The 14,149-nt window shown below is 40.2% G+C and overlaps 2 protein-coding genes across 7 annotated transcripts in view; both read left to right on the top strand.

The window, feature by feature from the left end:
• The window catches only part of ADAMTSL1 (ADAMTS like 1), a 474,760-nt gene that overhangs the window by 374,029 nt on the left and 86,582 nt on the right, over nt 1–14,149 (top strand). For 5 of the 6 annotated variants that reach the window (XM_049794310.1, XM_049794308.1, XM_049794313.1 and 2 more), the window contains 3 exons: nt 4,648–4,698; nt 8,824–9,028; nt 10,306–10,453. In XM_049794310.1, coding sequence (XP_049650267.1) covers nt 4,648–4,698; nt 8,824–9,028; nt 10,306–10,453 — 404 coding nt within the window. The remainder of the gene's footprint in view (nt 1–4,647; nt 4,699–8,823; nt 9,029–10,305; nt 10,454–14,149) is intronic. The other variant, XM_049794311.1, reaches the window with a different exon arrangement.
• SH3GL2 (SH3 domain containing GRB2 like 2, endophilin A1) overlaps nt 1–14,149 on the top strand; it is a 579,749-nt gene that overhangs the window by 549,831 nt on the left and 15,769 nt on the right. The gene's annotated exons all lie outside the window — the stretch shown is intronic.

Below are 14,149 nucleotides of genomic sequence, written 5' to 3'. Positions count from 1 at the left end.
GAATTTGAAATCTGTACACCACAAACAAGTCATTTATTTTAAAGGTGAGATACTATTGTGCTGAACAGACATACTGTTTAAAGTGTGAGGTTTTTCTGGAGGTTGACACAGAAGGTTAGCTTTCTTGGCAGTCCTTTGCATTTTTAAGTGGATTATTTAAGTATCCGCTGAAATTCCATTTAAAAATATTTAGGTAGGGGACATTGGTTTTTACCAATCCGTAAAGTATTAACACCATGTAAAAGGATATGTAAACACAAAATACATGGTAGCTCCTCAAGTTCCACATTTATAGAGTGCAATGTGATAAGATGATCACAATACTATCTATATCTGAGGATTAGGCACGGTGGTCCAGAAACCAGAAATGTAACTCATACTGGTAGCATAACTGAGAATTACGATACTCACCATCTGCAAAAGTAGGCATTCAAAAGCCAATGTTGCCTGTACCTGTGGTGTAACCATAGATGTCATCTTCCCCAGCTCTGAATGGAAATATTGATAGTTTTACAGAGTAACCCATGGGAAACATTAACAGATACTGTCTATCTGAGGGCCTCAACACCTGTTTCGCAAGGCAGAAAGCATTCTTGTAGCGCAAGGTGATAATGTCACACTGCAGCATCTTCGCAGAGCACTGTTAAGGAGGGTCAGTATCACACACCGCCTTAGGGTCAGGACTTGTAGTGTTAAACTGGAGACTTTTTCGCAAGCCTGTTGTCTGTCCAGTGATAATCATGGCTCTCAGGGAGATGCTCAGATCCTAAACTCTTGTCTTTTGTGATGAACTTTTTCAGGTTGTATTAGTATCTTAGGCCTGCTTCGGACCATTGCTTATATGGCATAGTCCCTGCCATGCAGATCATTTACTCTCAAGTCCGACAGATCTCAGCAAAGTTCTAAACCTTCACTGGGCAAGTCCTCATTAGGAAAGAGGTGTAACAGTTCTAGCCATCCAGGAGTGTGGGCAGCCCTGGGCCTGCAGTACTGCACACAGGAAACCCACAGGAAAAGAGAGTCCGCAGCAGAAGTGAAGGTTGTGAGCCCGAGGCATGTGAGTGTCCTGCAGAGGCTGGGCACTGGCACAGCAGGACGTGGGAGCACCAGCACAGGAGCGTCAGGCACCCCTCCCCTCTCCCAGCCTTGGCACATCATCCTCATGGAGGGTCACACCACCCTGAGGCATCTCTGGGGGAGACGTCCTTTCCCTCTGCTGGCTCTTCTCCCAGTTCTAGCCCCCGTGCCCCTGCTCGGCTCAGTAGGTGGCCAACCTGAGAGCCATGGTCATGCAGGAGAGGGAGGCAGGAAGGGCTGGAACCTTGTTGGAGAGAGAGTCATCAGGGAGCTAAAGGAGAGAGGCATTTGTGCCTGTCATTCATGCTGAGAGGGTAGCTTAAGGAGGAAAAGAAGCTGCCAGGGAAGACGACACCAAACATGACTTCCAAGGAATGCAGCTGTGGGCACCCATCCCAGGGGAAAGCCGAGTGTTTGCAGAGGTGGCAGGCCTGGGTGCAGCACACCCACCTCTGGTATGTGCAGCTCCCGCTCCAGCTGGACATGTGCCTTGAAAGAGCAACTGTGCTGAAGCTGACAGAACTCAGGAGGAAAGCAAACCAACCTGCAAAGTATATGGCACAACTTGTTGGTCTGAAAGGCATGGGAGATTTCAGACATATGAGACACGACAGCTCTTCAAAATTATTTGCTTTGTGCTCCTGCTCCTGCCAAAGCAGGTTTGCTGTAGGTGTTGTGTGAATGAGTCCTGTTAGCTACTCCCACATCAGCCAGAAATCTCAGTACAGTGGAGGAATTATTACTATTTTCTCTGTTCATTTAGCACATCATCTCCTTTGCTTTGTCTGAGTAATGTACAGTGAACAAAGCCCATAAACTAGATCTCTTCCATCTTTTTATAGGAGTATCATGGACCGACAGATTTATGGAATTTAAACCACTTTGTCCAGCCAAAAAGTACAGGATTCACCAAAGTAATCTCTAAGATGTTTTTTAAATAGTTCGTTTAGGCCTGGGAGTTTTTTGTGGAACACACACAAAAAACCCACACAAGACTAGCTAGGAAAGGTGCAGTTGCCATTGATGGTACAATGACTATCTGCTGTTTTGTTGTATCTTCAAGCTGATTTTTAGTCATAGCTTAAGCCATTGTGTATTATTGGGGGGGTCTTTTTCCTCACTGTAACCATGGGACTTTGGGGATCATTATCTTGCAGTAACAGAATGAGAGCCTTTTGCAGCCCCTCACATATGCACAAGCATAGTGTCAGTAATTCTGTGGAGCTCTATACCATTTACAGAAATGTAATTTATGTATGCAAAATTCTTTGAGGGTCAAACCTTTCCAATGACAATATTAATCTAGGGCTTTGTAAATTTATATGGTCTTCATAACAGTGTTTGGATGTGGTACGGTTATTTCCATTGGAATGGCCTTGGATATCATGCATTCTACTGCATGTAGACCAGGATTATGCATACAGATCATGTTTATTAGAAAGAAAACATTTCTCACTGCAATGAGTGAGAAATGTTTTGAAATCTATTTCTTTCTTAGGCAGTAGATGCTTTTATAGTATAATTATTTCATTTCTGAACTTGATTTTCCCAAATTTTTCCAACCGCTCCTCAGCAAGCTGATGAGCTGGAAGGTGCAAAAGGCTTCAGAGTGGAACTTCAGCAGCAGTGGTAGAAGAGTCTAGAAAACAGCAGAGATTCCCAAAAGCATGAGCAAAAAACCTTAGAAAAAGTCCCCTTCCATCTTCTTAAAATACTAGTACACAATTTCTCAAACTGCTCCAGGCATTTACCCATCAAGCTAAGTCTGAAAAGACTTGTTCATTGGCCATATTCTAAATGACTCATTTGTCTTTTCCAAAGTTTCCCAGTGGCAGAATTGCCTCTCCTAGATTTCTAGATTTTTGTGGAGACAGGCAGCTCTCTGAAGATGCAAATATGCACACTCATGCAGAGGGCTCCTGAGACTGCAGAGGCTGCTGATCTTAGAGGGAGTTGTCTAGTCCCCATCACACATTCTAAGGGCTCCAGCATCTTTGCATGCTTTAGCTGGAAAATTCCAGCACATTGACCTGGTGCTGACTCCTCGCTGTGAAAACACAATGGGATCCATTCTCCTATCACAGACAAGTTATGCACATAAAAACTCTGTTGACTGAATAGAGAAAAGACTCCTTTAGTCTTAGCATGACAAGGCTCCTTTGAATCCTTACATTCATTTTTCATAGCATTTTTCAGTGAACTGTGTTGAGGATGGAGAATACTTTCTCCCGTCTACCTCCATTGCTCCTTCCCCCTTGCAGAAATCCGTAGCAGCATACCTAGCACTTCTTATCTGTATGTGGCTCTCAAAACCCACCTTCATTCTTTTCAGTCAGTTTCCTCTCTCTGTAACTTGCGTAGGGACACACTTTTTATTTTAATGCAATTGTTAATTAAATTGCATTAAAATTTAATGCAATTAAATTTTAATGCATTAAAATTAAATTAAATGCATTAAAATTAAAATTAAATTTTAATGCAAGTGGCATTCACTCTTTGATAATTCTGCCCACCTGCCCCATCCAAGTCCCCTGTTGCACAGTGGCTTCAATTAAACTGATAGATGAGGTGCTCTGGGATCATCTATTTAACGTTAATAGATATACCTGACAGCTGGGAAACAACACAGGTAGAGTTACTCTGAGTCAGAATCCATAAAGAGTGCAGACAAAAGATGAAATTCCAGACTAGCAATTCAGTGAGACCCTGTAGTTGCCAACAAGACAAGTGACATCCATCTCACACATAACTGGCATGCTAATTGTTCAGATAACAACTAATTTTGACCTACACTATTGCCTTCAATAACCTTTGGATGTTATATTATTTAGACACTAAACCAATAACACTACAGCAATCCAAGCCAACCAGTCACAACACCACCAAAACCAACCAACCAAAAAAACCAACATGACATGTTACTCTTCAGCTCCTTCTTTCTTCCAGAAAAACCCAAATAAAGAGACAGGTTCTGAAGATGAATGATACTGGGCTGATTTCAGGTGGAGAGACAAGAATAACAGATTTTGAATTCTTGCACTGGGATTCCCCAAATTTCTAATCCCAACCCCTGTAAAAGCAGATGTTTTATCTGAAGGGCAGAAACAACCATATAATAGTTTAAAAAGGGGTTTGCTCTAGAGTTCTCTGAAGCAGATAGAGGTTCCCCTATTGTCTTCAGTGACTTTGGATCCAAAGTCCAAGAAAGTATTTAGTGTAGAATTGCTTTTATTAATGGCAGATAGTAAACTCATAATTTTAAATAATATTTGGACAAGTCATTTGGGGAATTTGTGGTAATGAATTGCTTCTTAGTCAAACAGTAATATATTCATAAGAATAAAGTATAATCAGTGGTTTATTCTTTGAATGACTCAAACAGTAGAATGGGAGCGTAAGTTTTGTTTTAAGTGTGATAGCAACTTAGGTAAAATATCTTGTTTGTTTGGGGTTTCGGGGTTTTTTGTAATATTGTGTAAAAAAAAAAAAAGTTGTATGATGTAATCATTTAGTGTTTATTTTATTATGTGTACCTTCTACTCAGAGGGTTGGCATTATTGTTCCTAACAGTGATGGATACAAGCAGATCATGCCCTATGACCTCTACCATCCCCTTCCTCGGTATGTAAAACAATCAACCAGATGCTAGGATTAACAAACACATTTACTTCTTTTTTTCATGTCTCTGCATTTGTGCTTTGCTCTCAAACTAAGTTAACAGATGCTGCTTTTCTCTTGCTCTCAACTGCAGATTAACCTAGAGATATTCAAGTGCTAACCTGTTGTTCTAAATTCTGTTCATGCAGAACTGAAACAATATTCTAGCTGAAGCAGCAATGCAGACTTATTTAAGTGTGTGGTCCCTTTCTCCCCCCCCCCCCCCCCCCCCCTTTTCTCTCACACCTTTCATTTTCTTCCGTTTACTCATCTCGGAACAGCTCTATAACCTGTGGTTTTGTAATGAACCATCAGACTTTCTGTCTCTCTCTAGCAGGGCTGCTTCTTGCATGCTTACAAATTGTGAGATTTTGGGTTTAGACAGTATTAGTGTTGTGTTCTGATCCTGCAAACCCATGTTAATGCCTTCCCCAGGGGCATTAATCCATTGGCTTTTCTAAGGAATCAGAGATCAGGGGCAAGAATAGGATCAAGGCCTGATTTGTATTATTAATTATCTCACAATTAAAATGTCTTTAATGTAAGACTTGAGGGTCTCATGGAAATAATCACAAGTAATTACTCTTAAAGCAATGAATAAGACTGGTGCTGATAAAAATGTTTGTTAGCTGAAGGATAATAACCTTTTGGTTTTGAAATACTGCCTGGACATGCAATAGTATTGTGCTGTGTTACCTTCTTCATTAATTTATTGTGTCATGGAGTATGTAATCACAGAAAGAACCCCCTAGGCAACTTGTTAGTCTCATCCTGCTAAGGAAACAACCTCCTTCAAACCATGGGGAGGCCTAACGCAGACAGCTCTCAGCATCAGTGTGCCAGCACAGCACATTCACCTTCAACAGAGTCTCTGGCCAAGTCATGGACCCACCCCAAACTGTGACTGAGAAGGCAGGGAGGAGAGCAGCTTACTTGCCAAGCATTGCGGCTGCCATTCATGCTGACAGCCTTCTGACATGCTGACAGATCAAAGATCTGTGTCATTTGGATTTTCTCTTCCTAGCTAAGCACTTATGGTTATTTACACACAGTCATTATCACCAAATATTTGTGAGATACACTTGTAAAATATATCTCTGCATCTAACTCCTTTTTTCTGGAAAACACTTTTCTCTGTTCTTTATTTTAAAAAAACCCATACATACCTCCTAACCACAAAAATTAAACCTCTGTTAATAAGCAATATAGAAGCTAGAATACAGGATTTAACACCCAGCTTTGAATAAAATGGATTTTATTTCAATTGTGTACAAAGGGCATGTACATTGACAAAAGATGGAGAACAATTTTAATCAGAGGATGATTCAGCAGTACTTAACATTGAAGGGACTGCATTTAAGAAAAAAGCATCCTGAGCTGGCAGCTAGGCAGAGGCTTTTTTACTGCTGAAGAAAATCCAAAATAAAGGATCAAAATGCCCTGAGGTATTTGGCTTTCAGTAACACTGAAAGCAAAAAAAAAAAAAAAAAAAAAAAAAAAAAAAAAAATCATTCCCTGAAAATGATCAAAAGGCTGAGACTGTTTCTCAAGCTGTTCTGGATTATGGTCTCACCCCATAACAGTCCCTTTACATTCACTCTCCCAGCCGCACTATTCTCCTTCAACTGCCCCCCCACCCCCGATTGCTCAGGCTGCAACTGCTGGCTGGGACCTCTCCCCTCCTTTTTCTTTCTGCTGTTTTGCTGCTGCTTTCCCTCTTCTCCATCTCCCTCACTCCCATATGTGCTCCTATGAGCCCACAGGGCTCAGGTCTTCCTCCCTTGCCCCGAGAGGAAGCACGCAGCCACATATCTCTTCTCCAAACCTCAGAGGCAGCAGAAACTGAATAGACCATGAGGCTGGCATGAGACGGAGCCAAGGCAGGGGGATATAAAATGTCTAAATGTCTTTCTTCTGAACCTGCAGAATTTACCCCCCACCCCCCAGAAAAAAAAAAAGAAAAAAAAAGAAAACCAAACCAGAGAGGCCCTGGTTGCATTACCTGTCTGAGACTGGTACCTAATACCAGGGACAGAGTAGAGCAACAAACACTCCGGCAGAAGTGGAGAGCAAATCTGGGAAGGCATCTTTGCAAGATTTACCTGAGGGCAAAGCCTCAGCCTTGAATTTTATCACGAAGAGGGAAAGGTATGATTTAGCGGATATAGTGCTCACTTTTAATGCACCACCAAGTACTCTCATAAATTCTCTGTCAATGTTGCACCCTTTGTACCTCGAAAGGAGCTGTGACACCTGCTTTAAGAGCTGTGCAACAGAGAAACTTCACCTTACATCTTACACTTGTACAAAACCTGAGGACCAAACTGTTTGCTGAGATTTAAACTGCTAGGTATTACTGAGGTTGCGTAAGGCATCTGGAAACTTGTTCCAAAGACTCCAGGGAATTCCCTGGTGCCATTGCTTTTTATGCCTGGGAAAAGCTGGCTCGGGCTGGCTGCAGCAATTTCTGCTGTTCATGAGTTTCAGTCTGAGGCCTCTTCATTTAGGTTTGTGGTAGTGAGATACCTAAGCTGTAGGCTGGGAAACTTGTTCAGTAGAGACACAACTAACACATTTGAACTAAAAACATTGCTAAAATTAACTGTTCGTGACATATGTGGCTTATGCTGAGCACACGGTGATGGATATGGCGTGGTGTAAACATGGTTTCACCACTTCTCAGTGGTAAGTCATAGAATTAATCAGTGGCTTTACCATTCATAAACAGCTATTAACATAAGCCATTTCACATTGAGTTTTATGGCAGTTTCAGCTAGTAGCTAAGTGTGGGTAGTGTTTACGTGTACTGGAGCTGATGAGAAAAAGATGGGTTGATGTGATGAAAAATCAGAAGAAAAGATAAGCATTTTTCATATTGTTTAACAATCTTGGTGGTCCTGAAATTGTTACTCAATAAAAATAATTCCTTTGTATTAAGTGGGAGAAAAAATCCTCACCTTTCCCTTTCTTTCCTTCTTGCCTGAAAGAGGAAACAGGTGGAGGTTTTTCCACAAAAATTATTTTTTTTAAGTAAAAAAAATGAAAATTTATGACCAAAATAATTGTTTCAAACATTATTTCTAATGTCCTTATCAAAAGGATATCAAAAGGACATATATTCATATCAAAAGAACATTTGTCTTTGGAAAAAAAAAAAGATTTTGTGAAGTGTTTCCAGGTAGATAGAACATGCGCACTTTTATACCATCAGGCATCCACAGGAATAGCCACACTGGATCGTGACAACAGTCCCAGGTCCTCTCCATGACAATGGCTTGAATATAAGAGAGGAAATACCAGACTATTTTATGTATGTAGAGAGACAGGTACACATATAAAACAATGCCTACACTACTGTATAAACTATGCCTACATTATTGTATATGCATCACTGTAAAAAAAGGATTATCCTTGTAAGTATGCATAGCTTTTCACATTGTTCGGTGGATTTGTCATTACATTCTCAAGTGGCACCTGTAGAGAAAAGATGGTTTCTCAGTTTCTCTCACTGCCTCAACGGTAAGGAAACAAGACCCATGTGATTTAACCATCAGAGGCCACATATCCTATTAGTATAGTCATGTCTTCTTTTTGGTAATTTCCTCCCATCTTTTTTTTCTTCAACTTAGTTGTTTCCCTGGAAAGAAACTTTGCTGTTTCCCTGTATGTTCTTGCAAAAGGAGCATCAGCTTCAGAGCACACTAAACTTGCAGTGATTTGTGACAAATCACAACAACCACAGACAAATCAGAACATGACAAATGGTGATGATATGATAATCCCATCAATTAAATAAAAGGAATTAAGTTAAAAGTATTTAGAGTTTCTGTAGTAGTAGTCACTGGGTTAGTGGGAGAGAGGAGATTTCATATTACTAACCTGTGATTTAGAGACAGGAGCCATGAGAGTGCTTTGCTGTTATAGCCACTTATGAAAATATATATATATGATTAATTTTTACTGACATTAATTGGAAAAAAACCCCTCCTGCAGATCGCAGTTTATGCATTTGGGGGGTGCAGGTGAGGGTGGGGGCAGCAGGGGTTCCTTTTCCTGATGCCTCTCTGTTCTGGGCTTTTTTTTCCGTAGATGGGAAAGTACACCCTGGACCGCCTGTTCCTCATCCTGTGGAGGGGGCATTCAAAGCCGCAGTGTCTCATGTGTGGAAGAAGACATTCAGGGACATATCAGCCCCGTGGAAGAATGGAAATGCATGTATACCCCAAAGATGCCTGTTGTCCAGCCTTGCAATATATTTGACTGCCCAAAGTGGCTTGCTCAGGAATGGTCTCCGGTAATCAGCTTAGCTTTGTTGATTTTGTATTTATGGCACTAAGAATATATCTTATAGTTTAGTGAACTTGTGGAAGTAGGAACATTCACTACTTTTCTTTCCTTATTACCATGACCTTTGTTCTAAATTACGTTATTTGTCTAACTGCAAAGTAAATACTCAGGAATAATGTATTAATAAGATTAACATGATTAAGGAGAATGATGGAAAAATTTATCAGATCTGTAATGTTAATTAGCGAACTTCCACTAATAATAGACTAGGAACAAAAATGAAATATAGAAAAGAAAACCAGTGAGCATGTAATGGTATCTCTTTATTACAACTTTTCAGCCATAAATTGTATATAATGAATTGCTGAGACATTTCCAGAAATACACAAAGCAATAAATTACTCTGCTCTTTGATGCTTGCAGTTGTCTGTTCCTGATTCACTGTTCCTTCTTTTTACTTTCAAAAGTAAATGTCTTTGAAATGCCTTTCTACAAAAGTAGAAAAGTATTTTGATTTTGTACATAAAGACTTAATTTAGAATGTAGTTTCTCACCACCCCAGTTTCTTAACAAGTAAAATGGGTTTTAGAAGCTTATCTGCAATTGAGGTGTTCTTCACTGATTGCTGTGTTTAGTGATTTCCAGATGAAAGCTGCTATCCAAGAGCAAAGTAATATTGGTAGTGTCCGTAGCCCTCCACACTGGTTGGTAGTTTTGATCCTCTCCTGTACAACCACTTCTGAAACAATCTGTAAGGGGGGGGGGGGGGGGGGAATTGATGTACCTTACCAAAAAATAAATGAAAAAAATACTTAAGAAAGTGTCTGAGGGAAGAAAGCCCAAGTAGTTTCTCATTCTGTTCGGTGCCATGTTCCAAAATAGCTGAGTGTCACCCCTGTTAACCCATAAGCCCCAGTACTTTGTGCAAGCAAAGCAGAGTGGCTCCAGATGAAACTGACAGGGTGTTACTGAGCATATCCAATATGGGACAGATGGCCACAAGCCAAGTAGCCAACTCTAAGAGAGTGATACTGTGAGAGAAATCCAGTGACAAAATGTCCAAACCAAGTAAATGTACAGAGAAAAAAAGCACAAATTTCTGTCAGTTTTATACCTTATCCATAACTACCAAATATTATGATGAATTACTTATGTTCAGGTCTCGGTGTTTCTGCATCATATTTTGCTCACTGATGTACATGTACTTGTATTGCATATTCCCCTTTTATTTATCACTCCTGTGACATATCACATGCACCTTTCTTTATCTTTTTTTTTTCCCAGTGCACTGTGACCTGTGGACAAGGACTCAGGTACCGTGTGGTCCTTTGCATTGATCACAGGGGGATGCATACAGGAGGCTGTAGTCCTAAAACAAAGCCACACATAAAAGAAGAATGCATAGTACCCACTCCTTGCTACAAACCCAAAGGTAACGAGGCAGAATGGTTCTCGTACATTTTTCAGAGCTCTTCCATGTTGAGCAGTTTTGGTTTGTTGCTGGTAGCACTGTTTCCACCTGCACTGAGTTGTGAATTTGCACCTTTAAAGGCCTGCCTTTCCTATTCCAGTCTGCCTGCTAACAGCCTGAAGTGAATGCCGGCCCCTTCATCTTCCTTACAGGCTCCAGGGTTTCCACTGTTAACTTGTGGTACAGCAGACCAAGCAATATAACTCACTGATTGTGTCTGGGCTAAATTTGCCCTGTATTTTAAAATGAATTAAATAAATAAATAACATTTATGGTAGATAAATGTAACCATAATTTTAAAGTGCCTGTTCATAATTTGGAGCTTGAAATACGTCAGAAACAAGCATTGTACATCCCCAAATGAAGTTCCTCTTACTAGCAAGGCTGCAAAATTTGGCAGACTGTTAGACATGAAGCGTCTTATAGCAAGGAGTACTCAGTTTGTATAGAAATGTTTCTTGACCTGAGCCTCAAACAGAGAGTAATACTGGGGTAAATGCCCCACATTTTGTTGAGAGAAGGATAAAACATTTCTGCAGTTGTTTGGACATTCTTTTGAGGTAGGAATGTTAGAAAAAGTCCTGGAGACTGGATTGGATTAGTGGGCAGTGGCCTAGTGCAGCAGACACAGGTATTTGACCATTTCCACAGGTATATGAGTGTGCACGTGTTTGTGTGTGTACACAGCTCTATCAATACAACCTCTGTGTCTGTATGCTGACTAACTTATGGACACTTTTGCGCTACAGCACTGCACGTGAACTTAATTTCCCTAAACTGGAGACTTAAACCCCAGCATAAGAAGAAATAAATTTCTTTTAAAAAAATGAATTGCTATCCTGATACATATTAAGAGCACTTATTACGAAGCCCTGTGAAATAAGAGTGATCTGTGACCTTGTGCTGGTCCAAGATGGAACAGTGAAATTTGGAATTTTAATTTCTGCACTCAGTGGCCAGTGTTGGGCACACTTGCCAAGTTTCAAGATTCCAGTTTATCTGGACCATGAGAAATCACTGTGTATGCCAGCCACCAAAATGGCAAAACCCAGGCCACAGGGAGTCTGGAGAGTAGAGTATGTTTGCACTGTATTTTGCTGGCCGACATGAGCTCACTCCGTCCAATTTGCGAGATGAAAAAAAAAGTCCTTGTGGTTGTGTTAGCATGACTCTGAGCCTGATACAGAGATTCAGTGGGTTTGGGCTCGGTCAGTGAGCTGCTTTTATGGGGCTTTATCTGTTTATGGTGTTCAGAGCACAGGTAAAGCAACATCCTGCCTGCCTGCAGCATACGTGTAAGCAAAATGCACTAAGACACCAAAAAATCAGGTGTTGCAAACCACCCACAACGGACTTTTGCCTAGGGAACCTGAGAAGGCTGCAAGACCAGCTAGGAAAGCTTTCCTTGCCTGCACCTCTTCAAGAAATCTCTTCCAGTGGGACTTGTCTGGGAACAAAGTAAATTGCTGTTTGCTGGAAGACCACCCTTGCAACATATTGGCATCTTTACCCTGGATAAACTCTTGTGCTGCCCTTTGCAGTGCATACATAATTAACTTCTGGTTGCAGGTGGTTATTTCTTTCTTCCATTTTTTCCCATGGGATGGAAAGTCCTATGTAAAGCATACTGTTTTGCTTGGGCTTAATTTTACTCCTCATCTTGGTTCTACAACACTCTCACAGTTCTCCCTCCATAATGCAAGTGGTAATGTTTGAAGACCCATGTATCTGAAGGCTGAACCATGCTTTCAGAAGAGAGTTGGACCAGATGATATCCAGAGGTCTCTTCCAATCCAAATCTATTTATGTGTTGGAAGTTTGTCGGTTTTATTTCACAAATCTAGAGTTTAGAAATTTAGAGCAGTAGAAGTAGCAAAGTACCTCTTCTCTACCGAATGTTTTAATCTTAGCCTGCTTTTTCCTTCTGGAGCTGGATTAACATAAAGCAGAAAAACAATCTTCCTAGATGACTGAAGCAGCAAGACAAAAAATGTGGAATTCCCTCTTCTTTTAACACACTGTGCTAAACAAATAGAATGCAAATAGTTCATGTAATTTATTTCATTTTAGTTTATTCAAGCACTGAGGCACTTTATCTACACCAATAATAGGAAAAAATAGGATATCCCTAGATTAAGTACTGATTTTCAGTTTTAATAAAGTAGGTGTATTCATCTAATACAACTCTCTGTAAAATATAGGATTTAAGTGTTTTTACTGGAACAGTTTTATAAAAGAAGAGATTTTACTTTAATCTCCAAAGGTAACAGTTCCTCCTTAGCTTACATTAGGAGTGCTTTTTTTTTTTTTTTCGTCAAAGCACAGTGTATGACATCAACATTTCTAATCCTCTAACAAATTTTACAGTGTAGATGATAATTAACTACACCTCTGAAAAGTTATTTTAAAAGTCACATAACAGGCAACAGTACACAAGAGCTTTTGCTCTTTATAAGCAGTTGCATCCAAGCAGAAAAGCACAGAAGTAAGACCTAGCTTTCCAAAACCCATAAAACAAGCTGCAGAACATATAAATAGAAATATCTCCTACATATTTTGGATAACAAATGCAGTAAAATATAGATTAAACTAAGAGCTGTGCTGGCAAATATTCATCCTTAAATAGCACTAATAAGTATGTTAAAGTAAGAGCTTGGCCAGCTATTTCTAAGAGAGAGGCATAGTAACTCTATTACTGTCCCTTTTTTCTTTAGTTAATAACTTGCTCCAAGAAAATTTGCTTGACTAAAGTTGCAGTACTGTATAATCAAGTTGTAAGTTGTTATTCCTCTATGATACAACTGACAGGTGCGAAATTTCGTGTGCATATGTGAAAGGTTCACTGTTGTGCCCAACAAAGTCACAGGCAATTCCTGCTATTCTGAATGACATTAATCTGCTCCCATTGGCAAGTACAAATCCAGGCATTATGTAAACCTGAAAGGCTTAGTTGATTTGTGAGTGGCAAATAGGTCTGGCCCTGGTTCTCCTCAGCAGTCTGAGTGTCACTCCCTTTTATTTGTGTTTTTTCCCCTGGTCCTAGCCCAGAATGTTTTGTTGAAATGCAGAGCTCCTTCTCAAATTATAGTGCCAAATTTGCTCTTGGTTTATACCCCTGTGGAGCTAAAACAGTTCCACCACCTTCAGCTCAAATACTCCACTTTGACGCTGCATGAAAGCAGAGTTTGGCTTGTGAAGCAGCATGGCCCTGCACTCCCCAGAGCAGAGCAGCTCATTACGCTGTGTGCTCATCCTGGAGGGGAAGAAAAGCAGCTGCACTGTTTTCCATCAGAAATGGCAGAAAAAGTATCAAGCTCAGTTTTTTAAATCTACATAGCTGATGAACTGATAAACTTAAAGTTGAAGAGTATAGCTGGGCCATTTTATTACAGTTTCTCTGTTTTTCTGTGGTATCTCTCATCAAATGAGGATTTTCCTCCTTTTTGTAACCTATCAAAACCAAGCTTAATGTGTCTTCTGATGTTCTAAAATTTAAGGGTAAACACAGGGATTTTATACATTTGGCCTTTGCAATGTCAATGGAGGCCTGTTACACTTGCAAGACTCCCTCCAAAAAATACTTTCCAAAGGGCCAACTGTTACAGCCCAATTGTATGGTCTGAAAAGTGATTTAATACTCCTTTCTTGCTTTAGAAC

This window comes from Accipiter gentilis, chromosome Z, assembly GCF_929443795.1.
Source record: "Accipiter gentilis chromosome Z, bAccGen1.1, whole genome shotgun sequence".
In the NCBI taxonomy this organism is placed as follows: domain Eukaryota; kingdom Metazoa; phylum Chordata; class Aves; order Accipitriformes; family Accipitridae; genus Astur; species Astur gentilis.
This window is presented reverse-complemented; position numbering and strand designations above follow the sequence as displayed.